Here is a 27,324-nt window from a genome sequence, read left to right as displayed (position 1 = left end):
TCCTCATATATTATCACCATGAATTTTTCTTGACAGGTTTTCAAGACCCATATTCCTACCAAAATTTTATCTTGATTTAGTAACTAGGCAAAAAGCCTGGCTTCATTTGTATGAACAGTTTTTTCAAATATGTATGTACTTGGATGCCCTTAAATTCCCCCAAGTAGAAAGAAATGCTTTCCACGAAGCTGCTTTTCCCTAGTAACCCACATCAGAGCTGACACATGAAAAATGGTGAAATTACGGAAGGTAGCCCAGCCTGAATGAGGACTACCTTATTAGTTCAGGTACTTGCCTCTCCCTAATTTTCATATTAATCATGTGTCCGTCTTTCTCTGAAACAGGGCTGTCGTCCTTCATGTCAGAATTTAGCATGTAAGTAAAATTCATAGCGCTTCAAATCTCACTTGAAAATATTTGTGTGGAGAGAACAGAATGACTGATCTTATTATTGCTAACAAAGTGAGATTTCTTAAAATGTTCACGTTTAGCTCTGAAAAGGGAAAATCGGTATTAAGACATTTCTAAAATCAGTGACGGCCCCAAGTAACCCCTACCCCCCAAATCAACAATAATGCAGGACTCCCCCATAAGAGAGTTGCTGTACATCATAATGCACCTATGTTATATTTTTCTCATCAATTTTTACAGTTTCTACTGATTAAACATATATTGACTCATAAAGTATTACCTCACATCAACTGTCACCAGGTGCAAGTATATAAGTATTAACTATCATATAAAAATGGCAGCTTGGTTTTTAGAAGCCATAATCTGGTACTGGCCATTCCCAAATTTCCCTAATGCATTAGCAGTCCTGCAGAAAGTGCTATCTTCTCTGTAACCATCTGCAGCCCACGGCGGGGTGGGGTAGGTGGGGGTATCTTTAAATAACTATTTCTTTTCTTTGGCTAAATATTGCTATGTATTCATGCTAAAATAACAGGTTTACTGGTGTAGGAGAAAATGTGTTGGTTGGGTTAAAATTTTCCATATTACTCTAAAATGGAAGCTGAGGTCAGTGAAATAAGCTAAGCCCAACAGAAATATTCATTAAAAATTCAAATGAATATAAATTGCCATTGTACAAAACATGGCATCAATATCATTATACAAATGAGCACCATATTTGAACAATCACTAAAGTCCTAGTTACAGCTCAGACACCTTAAGTGACTAACAGTAGCAACTCCTAACAAACAAGTCTGGAGACATTTAAAAACCAACCTGCTCTGCTCTAGGAATAGGAAAAACCAAGAATAAAATATACGTTTTGCTAGAAGGAGGAGAGAAATCCATTCTATATGTTAACTATCCTATCTGATTGTGTAGACATTGCCTGGACCATTAAAACCTTCTAGTAACTGATAGGTAATTGCTCATTTGCTGACTGCAGCGGTGTACAGCAGACAGAAGCTGGGAGGAAACCATCCTTCCTCGCTAATATAACATGTAGAACTTGCTGCTACCACAATACTGAGTGCTCACGGTACCAAGTCATCTTTAATGCACACGCACATTTTCTGCCTTGCTTCTATTTTTTCCATTATAACTCAGCACAAAAACACTATGCACTTCATTCCATCCCTAGGAGGTTTGCATAAGCTGTTCCAAGTCAGACTAAATATTGTATTGCTCTTATTACAACAGATAAATATTTTAAAGTTTAGGAATTAAATATTTTATTTTTTCGGTATGCTCTCTGCAACTATTATGAACTTTTTTACAGCATCTTCATTCATGGGAACTCTTTAGGGTTTCCTTTTTTAAATGTAAGGCCATTATTTGTTTCCCCAAACAGAAGCAGATCAGAGTTAACAAATAAGTTCAATACATCACCTTAGACTTTGTGTTAATAAGAACACTGCACTTCTTCAGGTTAAGAAAGAGACTTTTCTACAAGGCACGTATGCCTCATTATAATAAAAGTTTACTAACAAAAAAAAAAAAATGAATCGAGTAAACGTCACATCTCTAAATATATAAATTCTCTCTTCATTTCTATAATAGTATCAATGGTCTTGGCATATGTCTCTGTACTTGACAAAGGTACTTCTCATACTAAATTAAGACAACACGGCCTCAGAAGAGCATGTCCTGAGCTGTTTGGTTGAAATTTTCCATAAAATAAGAAACCAAGAGGCTGTTTATACATTTGCCTTAAAAGTAAGAGACTAATTATGTTAACTGATTTATTAATACATGAAGTTCTTAGTCCAATTACTAAAAGTACAAAGAGACCAGGGAGCAATTTAAATATCTAATGCACCTCAAAATCTTTTCTTTTCTTTTTTAAAGTTAACTACAATTCTAAGGAAATCTCCTTAGGTTTTCTGCAGGCTTAAATAAAATAATCACAACAATGACATTACCTCATTGGCCAGCTCCAAGAGCACAGGGGCAGCCCCATTTTTCACCACTCCATTCAGGTACCTAGAGACAAAGCCAAGTGGTAATGTGGTAACAAGAAAAGGCCAGCATAGACATGTCAGTCTCCCCCATGTGTACACGCGTCTCCTGGGCAAATGCCACGCTCAACTCTAGTTAAAGTATGCTACTGTCACAGGCAAGCGTCGGAGGGAAAAGGGGAACAAAAACAACCTACTGGAAACCATTGGTAACGAGTGTACTGCAGTTGGGGGCCAGAGGTCTGAGCACATGGGTTTCCTCTGTCCTCTGCTCCCACCTCCTAACAGGTGAGGTGAACACAGACGTACTTTCTAAAGAACCATGGACACCACCCTGGCTTTGTCTATACAACGGACAACCATTACCTGGGGTGGGAAAAGCTGAGTCTTCTACTTTGAATAAAACACCCAGGTGCTATCTGATTGTTTTGTTTATCTTTGCTTCATAGGACTAGTTGACATTTTATTAAGGAACAAAAAAGAAACGGGACAGACTTGTCATCAGTGGGTCGGCACACCTTTGATAAATAAGCACAACAGAAGTCATCATCTTCTCTCTCTTGGATTTCTAAAATAACTTCCAGCTTTCCCTGTTCCCTAACCCCAATAAAACAGGAAAAAAAAAAAAAAAACCTAAAAAACTCCCCAAATCTATCCTAGACATGGAAGCTGGGGTGATTTTTTGTTTTGTTTTATTTTAAACAAAAATCTAAATGTGACATTTTCCTCCTTAAAACACTTCAAAGGCTCCACATTCAAATTATAACCATTTATATAAGGTCTTCAGACCCTGGTTCCTACCTATGCAGCCAGCTTCATCTCTACTCACTGTCCCTCACTCTTACTGTTCACCTGGACAACTCATGATTCAGTTTAGATGCCACCTTCTTCAATCCATCACAATCCAGGAGCACGTTAAGTGTCCCTCCAGTGTAACCGAGGAATAGACTGTACATCTCTCCATCACTTACAGCAGGCTAGTATTTGCCTCGTTACTTGGTCTATCTCAACCCCTCCATCACTCACAGGAAGGATGAATACCCCTTAAGGGTAGGGGAACTGTATTTTAGTACAGTTCTTGCCTTACTGTGGGTGATTATATAACGTGTATACAGATTTTTTTTCTCTTTAATAAATCAGTAATTCACTAATTTTAAAAAGCCATGTTGGTTAAGAAAATAAAATTAAGTATGGACATTTCTCTACAGTATATTGTTTGAGTGAGTAAACTCAGGATATTTCTTTGATAGCAAAAGATAAGTTGAACATATAAGTTCTTCCATATAACTGTCAGGAGCAAATACTAAATTATATTATTTCACAATTACACTTATAAAGACGTGGAATCCTCCTGTGAGTAAAGTAGGGTAAAAGATTATCTGAGGTATGGGTGGTCTCGGGATCATGATAATTTCAAAGCAATTCTTAAAAAATTTATTTTCAACATTATAGGGCCCTACTTGAACATTTTGTTTGGAAACTTAAATGGGAAATTAGTACTTTCAGAAGCAAGTGAAAAAAACAAGGCCAGTAGTTTAGAGAAGGGTCCTTAAGAAACAAGTCAGCTGAGAACCTCAAGTCCACTTTCATAACCATCTCCACTACCCTGACAGGCCTGGTCAAGGAGCAACCAATCAGTTCAGTGAAATAAGTCCAACTAAATCCATCCAGTCATGTGTTTGGAATCATCTTAAGGGCATGTTGATCAAGGATTCTGATTCTGAGTCAAGGTGTATAAGCCTACTTTTACAACTTTCTGCCTAACTGACATTCGTTTATCTCCCAAATATTTTTTTTTATTGTTGTAATTAAATGAAGTTTACATTTCAAGTTAGTCTCCCATACAGAAATTTTTTTTTTTTTTATATACATTGTTATGAGACCCCAACCGCTCACCCCATTCTGCGACAGCACACTCCTTCCCTCCGCCCCTGCTTCCCCATGAACATTCAACCAGCTCCTCTCTCTGCCTTCCCATCTCACCTCTGGACATAAGCCGCCCCTTTGGTCTCTCGTATCTACTTGTCTAAGAGGCAACAATTCTTCACAAGTTTCACTTTATGACCCACAGTCCAGTTGAATCCCTGTCTGAAGAGTTGGCCTCGGAAATTGTTTTAGTTCTGGGGTGATGGAGAGACCAGGGGCCATGCTTTCCGGGGCACCTCCAGTCTCAATCAGACCATTAAGTCTGGTCTTCTTACTAGAATTTGAGTTCTGCATCCCATTGTTCTACTGCTCCATCAGGGACCCTCTCCCAAATATTTCTGAGAGCTAACTATGTGTCAGGCCTTATTCCAGGTTCTGAAGAAGCAGCAGGAAGCCACACATCCATGGTCCCTGGCATCACAGACACTATAGTAGAGTGGGGAGGCAAGATAATAAAAATCTAAAGAAATCTATAATGGTATCTGCTACAATAAAAAATAAAGGTAGACGGGTGGTCAGGAAGCTGCTCTCTAGGGAAGTGGCACTCGAGTAGCAGCCACCAAGAAAGGAAGGTCCACGCCACCATTAGCGGTAAGAGAACATTAAGTGCAAATGCCAGGGATGTGCCCGGGGCGGCCGAGGGCCAGCAAGAGTCCCGGTGTAGTCAGGGAAGAGCACGGTGAGAGCTGACGGGAAATACTGAAAAGGGCAGTGAGAACACCAGAGCACATCGTGTGCCAGACAACTCTTGCCGAGCCAAAATTACATGGTTTCATGTAAAGGTTGCATCAATCATTATCCCAGTAGTGACCAATAGAGCACTTCTCTCAACTCAAAATTAACAGGAGATGGTCAAACAATAACAATAACCTCCACATCTATACAGTCTATAAAATTCAAAGCATTTTTATACTTCTTACCATTTAGATGCTTAATGAGCATTTATATACTTCATAATGAAAACTCTCAATTACAGGGTTGGTAAAGCTTCCCAGTTGATCATAAAGAGAAACCAAATCCTGGGGCACTGGTAGACAATAGCTGGTGAGCAGTAAAGCTTGGAAATGGAACCCCGATTCCCCGAAGCCTAGTGAGATGCACTTAGGTGTTGAAAAGGAGAGACCTGCTTCTGAATGTATTTATTCCCCATTTTACAACTATATCCTATGGCACTTCAGAAGTGCTAGGGAAAAAAAATAAGTTAAAATTAATGTGAGGTTGTATTTGTCCTTTTTGGGAACTTTAATTGTCCCTTACCTCAATTTGATAAATCAGGCTTTATTCAAATTTTCAGATATGCAATGAACGGGGCAGGCTCATTACCGAAAACACTCAGTAGGGCATAATCAGAAATTCCTAATGCCACACTTCTCTGCATCCTTACAGCGACTTGTGCAAATTTACAACATAGCGCTTTTCACACAGTTCTGTTTGTCTCTCCATCTAAGCTGGCAGCTCCTCGGGGCCAGAGCTGCACAAATGATAGCTGAACCTCTATCCAACAGACCCTTAGGAAGATCTGAATTGTAATCGGGATAAAAGCATGTCATCCCGAACACTGTATTAAGGTGACCTGGGCTCCATTCTTGATGCCTATTTGCCCATTAAAACTATTTTTCACAGAAGCTACATATTATCCTCTAGCTTTGCCACAGGAGGGCTAACCAATTTAGATCCTGTGGGTAAGATTATCCCTAAAATTCCTCAGAGAAGGTCCAGTTTATTGTGTTTTTTGAGTGTGAAAGATCCATTAGCATGTACGAAAAATAATACGTGCTCAATTCAAAGGCAAAGTTATTTATCTTTAATATTTTCATAATAACTGCAATGGCACACTTGAAAAACCTAACCAAAATTTCTACATGAACTTACATGAACTTACATCCGAACCCCGGCTTCGTTGATTCTATCTCTGAAATCTCTGGAACCCGGCTCACTATTGCTGCCACCAGCTTCTCTCACCTGAACTAAGAGCTGACTTACTAGGTCCCTCTGCCTCCAGGTGCTCTGTGACCCATCTGTCCTTTCACACTGCCACAGAATTATCTTCCCCAAATGAAGATCGGATCGTACGACTCCCTTGCTTAAAATCTACCACTGGGTACGTGCTGCCCTTAAAAAAAAAAAAAAAAAAATCCAACTCCTTTGAACAAGACCCTCAGCACCTGCCTACCTGTTCAGGCTTATCTTGCTGGGCTCCATCTGTTCTCTAGGCTCTGGCACAAGAACACTCACAGCTGTTCCACATCACCACTCTGCCACTGACCGTGGCTTCTCTCAGCTTGGAATGCCCTCTCCTTCCCTAACGAACTAGAAAAGGCAACTCTAATTTCTAGACTGTGTCTATACAAGTTGTCCTTGACACTCCACGTTGCTAACTGTTGGGACTCCCACAGCACTTTGTACAGACAGACCTCTGCCAGCACCTCCTTACTGCATTTTCTGGATTGAAGTGCGTAGCTGTTTTCCCCTTAAGCAGAGCAGTTGAGGGCAGGAACTGTATCTTATTCACTTTTATACAGTCAGTTCCTAGCATAGGATATGGGATGTAGTGAGTGAAAAGCAAACAGTGCTAATAAAAAAAAAAAGTTCAAATTCTCAGAATGTTTATTTTTATCATGTAATGTCAAAAACATTTGAACCGACCTTTTCTACGTGTAAACATCTGAATGAGATGTAATCGATCTGATTCTCTAAAGCTAATAAAGCTGGCCCTATAGACAGGGAGAAGGGAAGAGATGGGAGAGAATATGTCTAAACTTTGCTGTGGATGCGGACTTGAAAATCTGACTAACTTGCGTGTGCGTGTGTGTGTGTGCGCGCGCGCACGCATGCCCATATTCACCAATTTAGACAAATCTAAATAAATCTTGCCAAGAATGTTTCCAGTTTGGAAATAAAATGGCATTAGGACAGTGTGAAAGAAGAGTTGTTCTCAAAATGAACACTCAAGCTCTCCCTATACATACACAATGTGGAGAACTGGGGACATTTTTTAAATAATTCAGAAGCTTGAGAAAACATTTCCACGACTGTGTCTCAGTTAACCATGATGAATAACATTGTGGATCACATGGTTTAAATACTGACTCTGAATTCTTAATTGAGATCAACTCAAAGCTAGAGAGAATGCAGAGACAAAGGAATTCTCTTCTGCTGCTAATAGGAATGTAACCAGTACAACCTTTCTAGATAGTAAGTTAGCAACATACAACAATTTTTTGAATGTTGACTTTGTTGGCGACAGTAATTACAAATACAGAAATATTAAGAAACTAATCCAAAAAGTGAAGATTCTTGCACAAAGGTGTTTATCACAGTATTATTTATATCAGAACATTGGAAACATGTATATTCAACAGAAGACTAATTCATAAATTGTAGTATTTTATATGATGAAGTAATGCAATCAACAAAATGTTTATAAAAGGTTTTCTACAAAATAATGTTATGTCATATACATTGTTCCAAGTATAAAATTCAAGATTCACAATTGCATATATATGTATATATAATACATATATTTATATATTCTATATAAAAATGAATCGAAAAAAAGAATAGAAAGAAAAATACCCATATGGTTATCTCTGGGTGGCACAACTACAGGGAATTATTCATTACTTTTTTATTCCACTGCCAATGTGCTTAATTTTCAATATAGGTGAGCATTATTTTTATAATAAGAATAAAAATAAAGAAATTGTTATTAGCACTGTCAAACAATCAATATGTGTTGATATAATACAATTTGCCTTTACTCTAATCAGACAGAAATCAAAGAAACAAAAATCTTAGAAGGTCAATTTACCTGAGAGAATGTACGGACATTTGACCTGTATGTTTAGAATAAGAGGTGGTGAGGTCCATCCACCTGAAAGGTAACAACACGGACTGTACTTGGCACAAACTATAGAGCCAGAAAGTCAGAGAACAGGTGAGTAAAGTTAGAAAGTGGTCAGATTGCTTTCCTCTGAGTCTATCCATTACAGACTAATTTCGTATTTTCATTCCAAATGTTGGAGCTCGTCAGAGTAATTGAGACTCTTGTATTTAAACAGATTCAAAGAAATACAAATATATATCTGTATTCTTATTATTATCCACTCAACTGTTCACTATCCTGTAGTAATCAGTCTTAAAGGAAAGATTTCCATGTACGGCCTAAACTATCCAGCTAATCCAACGAAAGCATGTTCATACTTCAATAGTTGAATATACCTTTAGTGAAACTAGGGAAGATTTTTTTAAGCAGCGCCTAGAGATCTTAGAATCTATTGAATTAAAACAGTCTGTTTACAATGAGGAAACAAATATCAGAGGGTAGTTCCACTGTCACTAAGTGGGTCTCACATTTCTAGAAAGAGAGTATGCTTTCTTCTTCTAAAATGCTCTACTCTCCTCTGCTTACATTAACATGGTTTAAAAATCTGGATATAAAATCAGACTCCTCTATGATGGCCTAAAACTATGAATATTTAGAAGAATGTACTTTTTGCATGTAACTTTTTCGTCTCTTTTTTTGACAGTCTGGATGCCAAAGCAGTTGTTGCTGGCCACAGAGCACTTCATGAGCCAATCTTAATTTTGTACGTATAATTTGGGTTATGAGTTTAATTTAAATGTTTATTTCACCCAGCAGATTATACTTTCGGATAAATCAATTCAAACTTTCCAAAGGCTTGTTTAGAGAAGAACTCTCCTAGACAGAAAATTGTGTGTGTGTATCTTTCTGTAACAGATACTACTTCTCAAAATAGAACATATCATTTTACCACATACGGCAGGGTTAATTTTTTTTTTTTATCTACTTTCATAACTTTTCAATAAACACTTCTCAATTCCAAAACAAATGACTTTAGAGAAATATGACACCAATATTTTATCTGTATATTTATTTCGTTCATAAAATTTTCACGCATAAAAATCATTCATCTGTCATGGGTGGTGTCCTACTTCCATCACAGATAAGCTTTATTTGCCAATGTGAAGTGTAATAATTTAACAGCATATTTCAAACTATTTTTCCATAGGATTCACCTGTATTTCCTTGAAATATTTGAGAAACCAACCCACAATTTCAAACGCAAGTCATTACCATTTACCACTATGAACTATTCAGTTATATTACAAAGATAATATAAATCTGAGAATTAAAAAACAAAGCAGGCTAGTTTAAAGATTCTGTTTGTTTCAAAAGAAGAGGCTGAAAACTAATAAATTAGGCTGAAATAAAAATATTAAAATATTAATAATTAAAATTCAAAATATTCCCTGGACCTTATGCTGTTGATTTAATACCCAATATATTCTTTTCTAAAATACAAAATGCCATTTGAAATGGGACAGTCATACATTATTATATATGTCCGTATTTGATGTCTTTATTTTTTATTTCTAAGATGGCTAGCCTAATATCTATGTTGAAAAATATAACTACACCAAAATTTAAACTTATTTTCTAGTGTACCTTTTGAACTTAGTGATCTAAATAACAAATAAATAAAAATTAGTTTTAGAACTTTTATGTATATATGTAGATGTATGCATATATGGACATATGCATTTATAGCAGATATGCACTTATAATAAGTCTCAAGTGGTCAATGGAATTTCATAATATTGTAACTATTTCTTACATAGTATGTATATATACACTTAAGCATGCACACACACAGTCAAGATAATCTTACCATTTTCTTTTGATATACAAAACAAAGCCTTTGAAAAACCATTCAAAAAATACTTGAAGTCTCATGTAACAGACTTAAGACACAATGTCTTGGGTTATTATATAGAAAATTAATTTAATAACCTAATTTACTCATAATTATTACTACAATTAATAGGTACTATGATACCCTCTAGTGGGGCAGGCAGGTCATACCTCTGGTAATAACTTTCAATGGCTTCCGAAGTATGGTGCTTGGCATGTGTTCTTTTAATATGTTTCTGAAACAAAACAAAAAAAAGTCTTTTAGCTGTGTTATACATCAGGTTCAAGAACCAAAAGGACATGTTTCTTGATCCCAATGTCTTACACGTAGGGCCAACAGAATAACAGTTTGGGGATCTGGGTGGTGGTAGGTCTTTTTTTTCCACCGACTCTATGAACCCAAGCATTTTAATCTCTACTGCTTGGCTGGTATGTCTTCAGACTGTACCCGAAGGTACAGTATATATGTAAAAGCCAGCAGGGTCACAGTAATTGAATCTAAATAAGTTTGCTTAGGGTTGCAGAGGGCAAAGAAAAACTTGTTCCCTCCTTCAACCTTTGTATTAATTTTCCCTCAATCCAATTCCATCTAAGTCCTCGGCACTCTAGTTTTACAATCCAATTGCCATTTTTAACCAGGAAGAACATTGCTTAAAAACAACTTATTTGAAAACTACAAAAAGTAATTCCCTAGAGACTTGCCACTTGACTGACACCTGTCATCTCATGATAAATGACTCCATTTTCTGCCTCTCTTGCCTTCTGCCATCCCAGCAATGGTCATTTATCATCATCTCTGTCAGCAATAGAAAGCAGTACTGACAGTGCAAGTCAGCAAACATTTAGCACATGGAACCATGCAACACAGGGAAATTATTATTGTCAGAATAATAATGGTTTAGCATAATTTATTACAGGTCCACCAAATAAGCAAAGGCTAGATGTTATTAGACAGATGGATGAGTAGGCTTGGCAGGCCTCCACTGAGACGCAGGCAGTGCTTGATGTGGAAAGGAGAACATCCTCCAACCCAATCAGAGAGCTGGCAGTTCAATTACAAAGAAATAAAGGGACATTCATCATTCAATTAGGCACCTGTCAACCCTCACAAAGGAGAAAACTTCTAACCTGGTACTCCTGGGAGAAGATGCTCAGCAGAGTGGCCTGCGATTGACTGGAACAAATAAAAGAAGGACAAAGTTAATTACTGGAGTGCACGGCAAAGAAACAAAAGGGAAAGGAGCTTCAAAGGTAGGCCTGCTGCCCTGTAATCTAACAGAACATGAAAACAAGTGTGGAAAAGTTGTTCCAGATGAACACCTCAAACAAAGGCTTCCTGCTGCTAGGTCAAGGAGAGAGAAAAAGCAAAAGGAGAAAACATGGGTCATCTCAAAGCAAACGATCATAGTATTTGGATCTCTCTTTTTTTAATTTAGAATGATTGGAAGTCATATCCATAGCATGCAATGGTGTCAAAAGGGACCAAGAGAAAAGCAAGTAACTACATCATTTCTTTCTGCTCATAAGTGATGGAGTTAAATTCCATTCACAGTTGAGAACATGCAGTTCACTGTCAACATGGTGAAATTTATTTTGTTAGCAGTCAGGTATCCTGTTTTGTAGCTGTCTCAGATTCAGGGGAAAAACCTCTGGTCTTCACTAGAAGCAGCACAGAGACCATGGGTACATTCCCACTGAAACTGGCGTGCTTTGAAAATAGAAGCTTTCACAGCAGGAAGCTGAGGTCCTTGGAGTCTGTCATTCCCAAAGACTGCCATAAGCTCCATTCATCTAAGACTCCACTCAGCGTCAAACACCTGGGAATGAAGTAACCTGCAAAACCCTCTTCCCAACTGGGAATTTTTCCCTCTCAACTGCTAACATTTGGAAATGGAGAATTTTTTTTTCTCTAAAAAGCAATCAATACCCCCTGCTACTCTTTTTAATTGTCCTCTGCAGACAGATCTACCTTATCACATCTTGAAAACAATTAATTATGTCTGATATATTTTTCTACCAGATGCTATCTGAACAAATTAGTTCAAATAATTAGACTTTTATAGCACACCAAAGTAGTGTGAATAATTAGATTTATTTTATTTTTATTTTCATGAATGAAACCTCTTAAACTTGTCGCAGGTAATTTGGGCACTGCGAAATAAAAACAATGACACCGTACTTCTTCACTATCAAAGTGCTGTCATCTTCAGCATGACAGCATAGATTGGCTTCTAATCCTTTTCCACTTTTACCAGTTTGCAAACTGGTAGATAAAATGGATGGATGGACAGATGGATGGACGGATGGATGGATAAATTGATATATTAATTAATTAACACCAAGGAAAAGTGATACGCTACCAAAGGACTGTTTCAAGGACTCAAAAGTCCTGAGAAGCGATTGACTACAATTATAAATTCATCATAGTCCAATTTTGTCAATTTCACTTTAAAATTGAAAACCACCTTTGAAAGAGCCTGTTTGATATATAAAAGCTTCCCATTATGACTTACGGAGCCCTGGTGGCGCAGTGGTTAGGGCACTCGGCTGCTAACCAAAAGGTCACAGGTTGAACTCACCAGCACTCTCCGTGGGAGAAAGATGAGGCAGCACGTTTCCGTAAAGATTTATAGCCGTGGAAACCCTATGGGGCAGTTCTACTCTGTCCTATAGGGTTGCAAAGAGTCAGAATCAACTCAACGGCAGTGAGTTTCGTTTATTATACACTGGGAGTCCTGGTGGCACAGTGGTTAAAGCACTTGACTGCCAACCGAAAGGTCGGTGGTTTGAAACCACCAGCAGCTCCGCAGGAGGAAGATGTGGCAGTCCGCTTCCGTAGAGATTTACAGCCTTGGAAACCCTACGGGGTCGCTATGAGTCAGAATCAACTCAGTGGCAGTGGGTTTGGTTTTAGGATTATGCCTAGCTTGCCTGAGTTTCACATACAAATATACACACCCTGGTAGAGTTGTTGATGGCCATCTTATGAAAAAAATGGCAATGTGAAGTTCAAATCTTTGTAAAGTACTGAATAAATCAATCTTAGATATTTATACGTGATAAACAGACCCCTCCTCATTGTATACCAAAATATATTTGTTGCTAACAACTGAATGGTAGACAAAGCGTCAGTCTCTAAGTGTCAAAAAATATGATGGAAATAAAAATTTGTAATAAGCAAGTCAGTGGTCAACAACCAATGACAGGACAGTAAACTGTGAACAAGACGGAAGTGGTTTGAGGTGCCCAGAACGGGACGACTAAGAGACAGCTGGAGAAATAAGTCCAAAGTGAGAAGCTGGTTAGGAGTCGAGAGTACCATGGAAACTGAGGACCAGATAATGTCTTTAGCCAAGAAAATGTCTTTAAACTTCTTAGATTCGATAGAGCTACAACCAAGGACAGAACCTTTGGAGCAAAACACTTTCTCAGGGGTCAACTGGGTTAGAGAGAAAATTCCAGTTTATACTGGGGTTTGCTGTTTGCCAGTGGGTTGCCCCTGACTCATGGCAACCCCACATGCAACAGAATAAAACGCTGCCTGGTCCTTCGCCATCCCCGTGATCGTTTGTGGATCAAGCCCTTGTGATCATAAGGTTTTCACTGGCTGACTTTCAGCAGTAACTCACCAGTCTTTCGTCCTAGTCTATCTTAGTCTGGAAGCACCAGTGAAACCTGTTCAGCATCACACAAGCCACCGCTGACAGGAGGGTGGTAGACATGCATGAGGTGCATTGGCCGGAATTGAACCCAGATCTCCCGCATGGGAGGTGAGAATTCTACCATTGAACCACCAGTGCTACCTTACACTGGGGGCGAAAACTGGCTAGAACTAAAAGGGAAAACAACTTAACTTACGCAGTAACCAGAGAAAGAAAGTACTGGATCCAAAATGCTCTGGGTTTGATTGACTAGATAAGGCTGCAGAGAACTAAATGACCTGTGCTGGATAGTCTGCCGGCCAGCTATCTATTCCTGGATGTGCTAACCTTGTTCTTGTTGTTAGGTGCTGTCGAGTCGGTTCTGACTCATAGCGACCCTGTGTACAACCGAACGAAACACTGCCCACAGTCCTGCACCATCCTCACGATCATCGTTATGCTTGAGCCCATTGCTGCAGCCACTGTGTCAATCCATCTTGTTGAGGGTCGTCCTCTTTTTCGCTGACCCTCTACTTTACCAAGCACGATGTCCTTCTCCAGGCACCGGTCCCTCCTAACCTTACAGAATAGTTTTCTGAACGAGACTCACACCATAAAGAGTAGGTAAGTAGTTTTAGTGCAATCAAGAAATGGATCCCAGTGTGTGTTCTCCGTTACTTTCTTCCAATGTGTTAATACTGAGAAGGAATCCCAAAGGGAAAGACTAGCTGGGTGGGTGGGGAGAGGAGCAGAGTCATGTGCTCTCCAGGCTAAAGCTCTGAACTCTCCACCTCTACCCTCCCCCCACTGCACCCTCCCCAAGTGTTTGGTTGCTAAGGCAAACAAACGCTATGGCATAAATTCAACATTTACTAGGTTCACAAGGAATATGGTTTCCAGCTGAGGGAGCTGGGGGTGAATATTCTGTGTCAAGGTCTATCTTGAGCATCACAGTCTATTTGTCAACAGTGTTCACTAAGCATCTATAATGTCCTAAGGTAATGGGAAAAGAGAAATAAGCCATAAAAAAAACAAAATCAAATCAATTCTGTAGGTAGGAGTTGTGGCAAAGGAAACGTCCAGCATACACAAACCCAAAAAGGAGCAAGTCAGAGAACAGTCAAGTACCCACATATTTTTTAGGGAACTAGTGAAATAAACCATACCCCGAATCCTCACATATTTTAAGACTGTATTGGCTTTGGAGGTTATATGCATCATTTAGCATATATGATGTTTCAAATTTACATATTTGAAAATGCAGTCACTTAATTTGCACCAAATGCCCAAGATGTATTATGAAAACCTCTTCAAAACACAGTTCTGCTTTTGTTCTTTCCCACGCTGCCCTTCCAGATGAGGCTTTTCACCCTCCAGCTGTCTGAGCAAAGAAAAGCATGTGAGTGGATCCCTACGACAGCAATGTAAAACCCTGCCTGGGTCCCGGGACCAAAGGCTCTCTGGATCTGCAGCAACCATCTTGCAGCAATGTGGACACCGGCCTGAGGACAAAGCTAACACAAGGGAGGACCAGAAGCCGGAAAGCGGAGAGAGTCCAGCTCCTTGGGGACACTGCTGAACTGTTGTTACAAATGGAATTGGACTGACCAGCCTCCGTGTTCTTGTTCTGTGCATTATAAATGTCTTTTATTTTAACCTCAACAACAAACTAATAAAAATTTGTGTTTCTTCGTGTCCTGGTAGAGGAGAAATGTGATGGATGGAGGGCTGAGACAGAAAGGGTTCTCCATCAGGACGGCAAGTGTGAGCGGTCAAATGCTAGAAAGGGGCTATCCGTTTCCATACTTCCTAATTCTCTTCTTAGCTAGCAGCTGCTATATTTGGCTTCCCTAACTCTGCTCCTCTGTCACTGTGTCACTAAACTGATGTCCCCAGAGATCATAAATTGGTGTGGGTGTGACTTTTCCATAGAGATTTTAAACATTGATGGGGTACTATTTACCCTAACTTTATACTACATTCAAGGTTCTCCAAATGCCGGCATACAGGCAGACAAGAAACCAATTCCTGATATAGTATTCAACTCAAAACGTCCCCCAAACCACTCAGCTAAGATACTCAGTAATCTGCAGGATATAGAGCAAATTAACATGAGAGGGTTGGCTGAGTGCAGCGTGACTAAGAGCAGAGCTCAGCATGGACTCGGTTAGCGGCAATGCAACATTCATATAAGGGTGAAATCTCCACATTCCCAGGTAGAGACCTACTGCAAGCAGAATCTTAAGAAAAAAGGCATCACATGTTTTATGTTCTTACTCTTCTCAAGGGCTCAACCTATGGAAAAGACCATAGGGAATTTAACCTTCCTAGACTATAGTAAAGGAGCCCTGGTGGTGTAGTGGTTAAGAGCTACAGTGCTAATCAAAAGGTCAGCTGTTCAAATCCACCATCCGCTCCTTGGAAATCCTATGGGGCAGTTCTCCTCTGTCCTATCGGGTCGCTATGAGTCAGAACCGACTCAACAGTACCTAAAAACAACAGACTACAGCAAAAGGAGTTTGAAAGTTAAGGTCCACACTCTACTGGGCTCAAAATTTTATAAGCAAAATAAATATATTATTTCTGGGGCTCAGGAAATAGTAAAGCAATTACTGGGAGATGAACCAGTCTACTCCTACAAAGCGTTAGGCTTCCTGACCTCACGATTATAAGGCACAACCTCTCCGAATCTGTGAGGCTACAATGGAACACTGACTGTCTGTGGTTAATGATTCAGAGAGCTGATCATGGGCAAAGGCAGCTGGCTGGTTTCCTATTCAAAGCATCAGCATCTACCTCTCCCCACCGCCCCCCATGCACACATAATATTTGAAATACAGGGACTTTTTCCTCTAAAACCAAAATGGAATTCCATAAGATAGTAAGACTTGGTATAATACCACTACTTTTACTTATTTTCCAGGGACACACGTGCAAAATGGAAAGAAACTCAGAGATCACTGATACTCTGAGAAATTACTGGCAGAAAAAGGGGAAAAACAAATTTAGATAAAATCTAACAAACAGAGCAAGTTTTATCTATCCTGTCACACCTTTTCCAGTTCCCAGCTTCCTTTTCGGGATGGAGACTACACTGGATGTCTAATCATAGCAAATATCCCCCACAAATGCCTGTATAGATGACAGTGGGGAAGCTTGGTAGAAATCAACTTTCAAAACAAATGCTCTTTAAAACCATGGTTCTGTTGCATATATGAGAAAAAGCAGTTATTGTCCCGGGCTCGACTAATTTTGCTGGTAAACTGAAGGCTCATCCCAAACAGCTCTACAACAAGAGCTAAGATAGAGATGAGCACCTGCCTTGTGCTTAAACACTAGGCTGAGACTTGACTTTACCCTCACAACAGCCCTCTAAAGAGGTACCATTATTATCGTAATAAAAGCTCTCCTTTTCATTGTCTTCATGGGGAATGGAGGAAGAGAGGTTAAGTAAAATTTACAATTATACAGGGAGGTAAGCAGTAGAGCTGGGAATCAAAATCCAGATCCAATTCCAGAACCCAAACTCTTAACCCCAAAGCCAGCCTGCCCTCCTAACAGCTCCCAGAACTCAGTTCAGCCTGGTCATGTATATATTAGCACTCTTGCTTAAAGTTGGTATGATGCTACGCTTGTATAATCGTACGTGGTAATAGTTACATTACATTCCAAACAACCCCAAAAAAGGAGGCACTGTTGCTTTTATGATAGAAAACTGAAGACACAGAGGTCAAGTGGTTTGGCCAAATTCTATGGCTTTAGGCAATATTCCTTTTTTTAAAACCAAAGGGTTATTTTCCTTTAATTAACTACATAAAAAAGCTGTTTCTTTTTTGTGCTGAAATATAAAGGAAATATTGACTGCAGGAAGCAGTCAAGGATTAAAAGATTGTTGGATATTTCCATTATTCTCCCTGCAGCTAAGGTATATTTTGCCAACAACCACAACCTCTGGCCTGTGTGTCTCTATCTGATTGCATGTGTCTTTGCTCAAATAGTTTTCTAAAAACTTCTTATAAAGTACCTTTAAATCCTTCCCTGAACAAGGCAATAGTTCAATCTTCTCTATAGTGAACAATGCCCTTTACAAGTGCTAATTTTATTCAATAATATTTAACGAAAAGTTTGCTAGCTATAAAATATCGCATATTCTGGGTAAAATCCAGAGACATTCACTGTTAGCAGTCTGGTGTACATCCTTCGTTTTTACTCTGTGTCTGATGTGTGTGTGTGTGTATGTGTATCTATACATACACATATATACACAATATTTAAAGAACTGTGAGTGTTCTAAACAGTTTTTTGTAACGTCTTCTTTGTATAAGATATTAACATTTATCCATGCCATTACGTATTCCTTTTTAAATTATTTTTATTGTGAACAAAATACACATGGAACAAATGTACAGCTCAATGAATTATTTTATATATATAAGCTTATATATATGTATATATTCTATATATACATGCATGCATATATGTGTATATGCATCTCTCTCTCTCTCTATCTATCCAGGTAACCACTTAGGCCTACAAAGAGAGCACACTGTGGGCACCTCAGAAGATGCCCTACCCAATTACCCACTCTTTCCCTCTCATGAAGGAACCAGTTATACTGATCTTTATGTTAACTGCTTACTGACTTTTCACTAGTTTCACCACCCAAATATATATTCCTAAGCTCTACAGGCTAGCACCACCTGTCTGTGAACTTTACATTAATGGAATCTCAGAGTGTGCACTCTTTTGTATCTGGCTTCTTTCCTGCAACAACACATCTTTGAGAATCATCCATGTTAATGTAAGCACAGTTAGTTCATTTTCATTGCTATGTGATATTCCACTCTGTGAGTATACAGAGTGAAATCTGAGAAAGTCAGAATTAGAGAAGGAAAACTCAAATACTTTCCACTAAAATGAGTGATAGAAAAGTGGTAAGACTGCACCCTGTCAAAGGCAGAGAACTTGCGAGACCTGGAAAAACAAGGCAGTCCCGTTGAGTTCTGGCTGTCACAGGTTTCGCTGTGTAGTATATCCTATGAGTACATGTCACATTTATGTATTCTATTGTTGATGGACATCTGAAATGTTCCCAGTATTTTACTAACATAATGCTGCCATGAATGTTCCTGTACATGCCTCTTGGTGCACATGTGCACACATTTTTCATGGATATACAACACGTAGGAATGGAATTTTGAGTCATCTGACATGCAAATCTTTAGTTTTACTAGATATTGTGAAATAATTTTTCTAAGTGGTTATAAAATTTTAGCTGTGTATCCTCATCACACTTTCTTTCAGTCCACAGCTTACCTTTTCATTTTCTTTATGGTACTTTTCGAAGTGCAGAAGTCTTAATTTTGATGAAGTCCAATTTAACTAGTATTTTCTTTTGTTAGTACTTGCTGTGTCTTTTCTAAGAAATCTTTCCTTACCAATAGTCATAAAGATCTTCTCATATGTTTTCTTTTAGCAGTTTTATAGTTATAGCTTTTATGCTTAGGCCTATGGTCTACCTTGAATTAATGTTGTGCACTGAGATGGGGTAAAGGCTGGTATTTGTTATTTTATACAAATATTCAGTTGACCAATACCATTTTTCCACTGAATTATCTTGGAGCCTTTGAAGAAACCAAATATCTCAGGGTCTATTTTGGCACTTTATATATCTGTTCCACTGAGTTATATGTTTATTTTTACACTGATAACACACTGATTTGATTACTATAGCTAAGCCATGAACATATAAGTACTGATACATATAGGTTTAAATCTATCATCTTACTAAACAGTAATTGTTTTACTCATTGTATATTCTTCTTTCTCCTTGTCTTTTTTTTTCAACTGATTTAATACGTATCCTTCATTACTTTTCCTCTTACAGCTTGGAAGTTATATACTCTTGTACTATTCTTTTAATGATTATTCTAGATTACCACATCTACTCCATTTATCCAAATGTAGTATTAACTAGTGATCTTACCCACTTCCTAGAAAACACAAAAACCTTACAACTCTATCTACAATTCTCCCCTCGTGACATATAGGATATTACTGACATTATTTTAATTCTATATATATCTTAAACCTCACAAGACATTATTGCTTTATACAATCTCTTTCCATTCAGATTTAGCCATCTATGTACCATTACTATCATCTACCATATGTATGTATGTACCATTACCTTATCCACTCTTCCATGTGGAATCACTTCCCTTTAATATCTACATTAGTGCATACTTGCGGGTTTGCGTGATCTTAGGTGACAGTGCAATTACTGCTTTTTAAAATGGTAAATCTCTCATTCTTCTACCTAGTTTTAAGATTTTCTTTTTATCTTTGGTTTTCAGGAGTTTTAACTATGTGGTATTTAGTAAAATCCTGTTTAGAATTTGTTAGATCTCTTAAATGTGTGGCTGGATACCTTTCATCATTTTGGGGATATTTTGAGCCATTATTTCTTTGCTTAATGCTTTTGCACTCTCTCTCTCTCCTGAGACTCCAAATAAGCTTATGTTAGCCCTTTATTACTACTGTGTCCTCTATATCTTACTCTCTCTTCATGTTTTACCCTTTCATTATTCTATGCTTCGTTCTGAGTATTTTCTTTTGACCTGTCTTCCAGTTCATTAACTCTCTCTTTAGTAATATCTAATTTGCTGTCAAATCTATCCATTGCGTTAAATCCATCCAATTTAGGTTACTGTATTTCTCAGTTCTAGATTTTCTATTTGATTCTTTTTCAAAAATTTCCCTGCAGAATGTCTCAGTTTTCTAACTTCTTGAACAAAGTACAATTATAAAAATTCTGTGTTTAGTAATTCTAATAACTGGAGCCCCTTTTGTTCTATTTTTATAGTTTCTATGGGCTCTCACTCATGTTGTGGTGATTCCTTATGTGCCTGGTTATCTTTCCATATGTGCTATTCTATTTGGAAAGTTGTTTTATACGTAACTTGGAGACTAGAATGATGTTATCTTTATCAAGAGAGGATTCTAATTTGATCCTGGGTGCACCAGAGTACAAACTCGCTATAATCCAACTTCAGGGATTAACTTTCATGAGAAACCAGGTCAATTTGAAACTGGAATACAGTCATGTAAGGCTGTTTTGCTTTCAGTTCACATTTACTCCTAAGTATAGCTAGAATCTACAGATAAGCTACAAAAATTAATAAAAGCTCTCAGCAAGGTATATGGATATAAGATTAATATAAAAAAACAGAATTCTTATAAACCAGTAGTACTCAGTTACAAAATTGAATAGAAAAATAGGTCTCAGTCATGATAATAATAAAAACTATAAATTACTAAAAATGCTTAACAAAAATATGCAAAACCTTTGAAGAAAGTTACAAAACATTACTGAAGAGCATTAAAGAGTTCCTAACTAAATGAAGAGGTGATATATTTTTATGAAGAAAATATCATGAGTGGAAAGACAGTAGAATAATACTGTCAGTTCTCCTCACACTGATCTATAATTTTAATAAAAATCCAATCAAATTCACAACAGAGTTTGCTAGCAGAACATGATAAATTCATCTTGAAATTCATAAAGAAGAACACAGAGTCAGGAATAGTCAATGAATTCTGAAAAGCAAAAACAAAGTGGGTAACTTACTCTACCAGGTATCAACATGGATACATTTCAAAAAATATAATACCGACTAAAAAAAAAAAAAGCATGTTGCGAATTATAGCCACAGTTTACGCCATTCATATAACGTGTAAAAAAACTGCAAAATATGATTACTTATTATTCATGAACAAATAGAGATGTAGTAAAATAATACAGAAACACATGAGGCTAACAGGCACTAAACTCAAGAAAACAGTTACCTCAGATGAAAGAGAAGAGGAAAAGAATCAAGGAGAAGTATATCAAGGATTCAACCATACAAATGATGTATTATTTCTTTTAAAAAGTAAAAATCTGAAGGAGAAAGGGATTGTGGAACGATGTCAGAATATTGCATTGCTGTAAAAGTAAAAAGGATCTAAAGCAAATATAAACAGAGGCAGATTCACAAGGCTCATAATATGTCCTATTTTTTTCTATATATGTGGTATATTTTATAATAAAATTAAGTCAGCGGAAAAAAGCAAAGACTTGAGGTTAAAATGGATCTTTAAATTTCCTTTCTGTTCTAAGCCCTGCCCTGTTCTAAATGTTCTGATTTAATTAGTGTCTTAAGTGCTTATACTTCTCTCTTTCCTAATTAACTTTAGGTATTAACTTTTTAGAATAAGCCATAACATAAATCAAATAAAGAACAAGAAGCCTGGGAGACAGATACTTAATTTTCACTTGCAAGACAAGACTTCTGGTCATTTTTCTTTCAGCTAATCCCAATAACTTCAACACAACATATAAATAATAGACACATTTGCAAGAAATGTTTACAAGTCATTTTTTTAATTTCAATTCTTGTCTTCCTACAACGTCTTCTTCCAATTTCTTTCTTTGCTTAATAAAAGAAATCAGATTAAACTACATTATGATAAGTTCTTAAATTAGGTTTATAGTAATTTTATAATTACTGACAAAAGAGAGAGAGACAAAGTTAATAGATAACGATAGCCTGTATGTGAAGATATTTATCATCTTTCCCTTGTTGATTGAAAGTTAACTTTCTTTCAGTTCTGCATAGAGTATTAGCTAGAATATCCTCCATCACTGGCTATTATTCCTCATTTACTTCCGAGATGGTTTTGCCTTCCTAAACTACAGTGCGCCTACCTGTTCAACTATCGTTTCCCTATACTACCCAGGACTGTTTCCCTATACTAACAAAAGTCTTTGTCTGGAGGGTCTTTGTTCCATAAATCCCAGTCAGACTCCAACCCACAGTAGTCTAACTTCTGCCCCCATCCCTCGACTGCAGCAAAGGTTATGGTGACTTCCTCATTAGCAAACGCCAGAGACATACTTCTACCTTAGCTGACCTCATGCCAACGTTTTGGACCTTTGACTATTTCCCTTTTCTTAAAAATCTCTCCTCCTCTGGATTATAGGACGTTATTTTCAAATAAGTCTCCTCCTACCTTTTTAATTACTCAGCTTTTCTCTTTTACTGGCTGTTTATCCTCTTCCCTGGGATTCCCGGTAAGGTCTCTTCAATGCTCTTTTCTGTTTTCACCCTATGTGCTCACTTGGGCGATAGCACACTCTGTCGTGGTCCCACTCAACAACTACTTCTATAACTCCCCATTATATATACATGTATTTCCAGCCTCAACCTCTATTAAGAGTTCCAATCTCATTGTTAACCATTGTCATAGGGCAACATTTGTAGTAACTGTTAAATAAGAAACTATTTTGTTCTGTAAGCCTTCATCTTAAGTGAGAATAACAGCACAATTGGAAGAGCATAGTCAATGTCACTGAACTGTGCATGTAGAAATTTTTGAAATGGTGTATCTTTGGCTATGTGTATTTTCACTAAAAAAAAGGTTGAGAAGTTAGAGGGCTGATATGCTATGGGGTTGTTAACCAATGTCATAAAACAACATCTGTACTACTGTTTCATGAGAAACTATTTGTTCTTTAAGCCTTCACCTGAAGTACAATTAAAAAAAAAAAAAAGAGTTCCAATCTCAATGTGTAGCTCCTTATGAGATATTTAGCCTATCTGGCTACAAGTGTCTTAAAATCCAATTATTACCACCTTTCTTTCCCATCAGTGTGCTTCATACCCAGCCTTCCTTAAATGAATTATTCCCACAAACAGAGAGGCCTGAGCTAGAAATCCCTAAGTTCTTAATTCTTGATTCTTCCCTGTCTCTCACAGCTGAAACAACTAACCAGTCCCCAAGTCTTACTAATTCTACCATCAAAAGTTTGTTCACATTTGTCCCTTCTCCCCTACACTGCAATAGCTTTCTGATTCATTTCCTTTGCTTCCTATCTCTAGACCCTTAACCCAACTTCCATCTGACCAACAGCATTTCTAAAATACAAATCTAATTATGCCAAACCTTCTTGGCCTTAAAATCCCCCTACAGAATGAAGTTCAAACTCATTGTGAAAGCATGCAGACCTTCCAACCTGGCTTTGAGGAGCCTTCTTTCCACCTACCCAGCCTTGACTCCCACAGCTCTTTCTCACCTTCAGTCCCCAAGCAGTTTATACTTTAATCTCACCATATCACTATAAACTACCACGTTCCTTCCGCAGTCGAGAATGTTCTTCTCTTCTTATATGAACGGAGAGCTTCTATTCCTTCGAGTAATAATTGGGCTCAGAATACACCTATATAACATGCTACACTATTAAGTCAAGTTATTTTAGTGAAACAAGTATTTCAAGAGATGAGATATCATAGGATTTTTAGAGCAAACTCAACCTTCTCATTTTAGAAATGACAAAAGTAAAGAATACATAGATAAAATTATTTACCCCAGGTCACACAAAGCATTATTTCACACCAGGCACAGGTAAATCCGGGAAAAAATAGGTTGTGCTACAAGGGGGCCTTACTGGAGCAATATTTTGTTTTATATATATAATGTACACATATACATAATAAATATAGCTTCTTTGTTATATATTTATGTATTTTAATGCCATTTTATTATTTCAATAGTCATAGTGTATTTATGACTATTGAGCATGAAGTATAAATTAAGCCATAATTACAAATCAAAAATCACATGTATTGGAACATAACTTATACCACCAATAGTCCCCAAACCCACAAGTTCCAACTTCTTACCACCAAAAGAAAGCCTCCTTTCTAACTTAATCACTGAATCCACAAGCTCTCCTCTCTTAGCCTTAACCAGAGCTATTAACTAGCAACGTGCTGAAAACTCTTGATTTGTGTCATGAATAACCACAGTTAGCAAGGCTTTATTGTATGTTGAGGAACTCTGGTGGTGCAGTGGTTAAAGCGCTTGGCTGCTAACCAAAAGGTCAGCGTTTCAAACCCACTAGCCGCTCTGCAGGAGAAAGATGTGGCAGTCTGCTTCTGTAACGATTTACAGCCTTGGAAACCTTATGGGGCAGTTCTACTCTATCTAACAGGTTTGCTGTGAGTCAGAAGTGACTCAACGGCAGTGGGTTTGGTTTTTGGTTATTATGTTGTTGCTGTTAAGTGCCGTCGAGTCGGTTCCGACTCATAGCGACCCTACAGGAGAGTAGAACTGCCCCACAGGGTTTTCAAGCAGTGGTTGGTGGATTTGAACTGCTGACCTTTGGGTTAGCAGCCACGCTCTTAACCACTGTGCCACCAGAGCTGCTTTGGTTATTATATGGAGTAAAATTACAGATTTTGTGGGAAAACACTTTTGTACCCTTGCAAAGTATGCTTTTTCATCATCTCTAATGGTTTTCTAAAGAAACATATCCTGTCACATAATGTAAACCACTGACAAAATGGACTTGCTTTATGACCAACTTTTTGAAACCGTCTCTTTTATACAAGAGAGGAACCTCATACTACACCTCACGAATATTCCAGTTACATGATATGAATATTTATAATGAAATGCATGCCAAAAACAAAAAAAGATCAATCATACTCACTCTTTTTCTTACTGAGTAAAAATGAATGGGAGAAAAAAAAACAAATAATTTAAGAATGAGCAAAGGACTTGAATAGACATTTCTCTAAAGAAGACATACAAATGGCTAATAAGCACATGAAAAGATGCTGAATATCATTAGTCATTAGAAAAATGAAAATCAAAACCACAATGAGATACCACTTCATACATATCAGGATGACTAAAATAAAGATAGACTTTAACAAGTGTTGACAAGGATGTGAAGAATGAAGCCCTTACACATCAATGATGAGACTGTAAAAATGATGGTGTTTTGGCAAACAGTTTGCTGGTTCTTCAAAATGTTAACCATAGTTACCATATGACCCAGCAATTGCACTCTTAAATAGCTATCTAAGAGAACTGAAAACGTATGTTCATACAAAACTTGAATATGAATGCTCATAGCAATGCTATTCATAATAGCCAAAAAATAAGACACTCCAAATGTCCATCAACTGATGAATGAATAAAAAGAACGTGGTAGAGCCATACAATAGAATATTATTTGGCAATAAAAAAAATGGAGTATTGATTCATGCTACAACATGGATAAACCTTGAAAGCATTATGCTAAGTGGAAAAAGCCAATCACAAAAGGCCACATGTTGTATAGTTCCATTTATATGAAATGTCCAGAATAGGCAAATCCAAAAAAAACAGAAAGTATCTTAGCGGATACCAGGGATATGGGGGGGCGGAGTTTGAGGAGTGGCTGCTAATGGATATAAGGTTTCTTTTTGGGGGAATGAAAATGTTCTGAAATTAGGTAGTGATGGAAGTTACACAATTCTGCAAATATACTAAAAAATCACTGTCTACTCTAAAAGGGTAAAATTTACGATATGTGAATATCTCAAAAAAGCTATTTAAAAAAAAAAAAAAGGAGATCAAAATTGTCATTTTTTTTCCCCTCTATAACAGTAACCTTTTTCCTAATTTAAATACAGAATTTTAAATGTGACCTCATAATATGTAATTATTTTTCCAGGTAATGTGTCATTACCCCTGGTTTAGGGCCATTCTTCAGTCTTTCATGCTAGTTTTCTCTTACAAATTTTCTGGTAGAAATATTTATGTAGTCCATAAACATTAACCAGTAGGGGACATCAGAAGTTGTACTGTCAAGGAAACACTAATAAGTACTACTGTCTTTATCCTCAAAGTGCTTAAAATCTAATTGGAAAAATCACATAATATGTCTCGGTCTCAGTTCCAGCATCTGTACACAGACTCATGACTTCTTTAGAATCCATTTCAAATGTTCTATGATTTTATCAGTTCTACAACTCCAAGATTTAGTTTTGCTAACTTCCTTTCTGCTTGTAGCCCTAAAATTTTTAAGTATACTTTATCAGAAAACTGTGCCTTGGTCCTAATAACACTGACCTAAACGTGATCATGTTGACATTCGGCATTTCTGTGTGGGCCTAACATAACAGGTGTATTCTAGGTCAATAGCTAGAGTGATTAGATTGTTTATTAAGACTTCTAAGCATTTAAAGTAATCACACCACAGGGTGAGAAGGAGAAAGATAATTAACTCCTTTCATTCACCACTAATTATAAGGCGCTACTTCTTCCAAAAGAGGTTAAATAATCACCTCATGGATCTAACACCACAACTACTTCACTGTTGAATTCCCAGTCTCCCCCAAATTACCTTATTTTTCTGATAGAAGACTAAATCCAGATATTTAATAAAACACGCACGAGAGTCTCACCTGAAAAGTTGACTTTAAAAAACATATAAATAGGACTTCCGGCAAAATGGCACTCTAGGCGGAAGCACCATGCTGTCCCTCCACAGCAAAGATCCGAAAAACTAAGCCAAACGGAGAAGACAACAATCCTGAAACCCTAAAACACCAAATGAAGAGATAAAGAACTCAGCCAAGCACCAAATGGAGTGAGAAACCTGACAGAGAACGGACAGCGAGGAGAAATTCATTCAGAGGTCCCCTACCAGCTAACGCGGTGCGGATCTACCATCTTGGACTCCTATCAGAGACCAGCAAACAGGGGGTACGAGAAAGCAGCTTCACAGAGCTTCCAGCGGGAGACAAAACAACCGGTA

At 37.6% G+C, this 27,324-nt stretch overlaps 1 protein-coding gene across 5 annotated transcripts in view; it reads right to left on the bottom strand.

Moving 5' to 3' along the window:
• CDIN1 (CDAN1 interacting nuclease 1) overlaps nucleotides 1–27,324 on the bottom strand; it is a 288,449-nt gene that overhangs the window by 186,288 nt on the left and 74,837 nt on the right. For 4 of the 5 annotated variants that reach the window (XR_002824733.1, XM_004380603.3, XM_023735113.1 and 1 more), the window contains exons 2-4: nucleotides 11,179–11,224; nucleotides 10,222–10,286; nucleotides 2,373–2,433 (exon numbers count right to left, since the gene is read on the bottom strand). Coding sequence is in view for 2 of the 5 variants with exons in the window: in XM_004380603.3 (XP_004380660.1) it covers nucleotides 2,373–2,433; nucleotides 10,222–10,286; nucleotides 11,179–11,224 (172 nt within the window). In the remaining 3 variants the exon portion in view is untranslated. Of the gene's footprint in view, nucleotides 1–2,372; nucleotides 2,434–10,221; nucleotides 10,287–11,178; nucleotides 11,225–12,629; nucleotides 12,668–27,324 lie in introns of those variants that run through there. The other variant, XM_023735115.1, reaches the window with a different exon arrangement.

This window comes from Trichechus manatus, unplaced genomic scaffold (assembly GCF_000243295.1).
Source record: "Trichechus manatus latirostris isolate Lorelei unplaced genomic scaffold, TriManLat1.0 scaffold00076, whole genome shotgun sequence".
NCBI classification, from domain to species: domain Eukaryota; kingdom Metazoa; phylum Chordata; class Mammalia; order Sirenia; family Trichechidae; genus Trichechus; species Trichechus manatus.
This window is presented reverse-complemented; position numbering and strand designations above follow the sequence as displayed.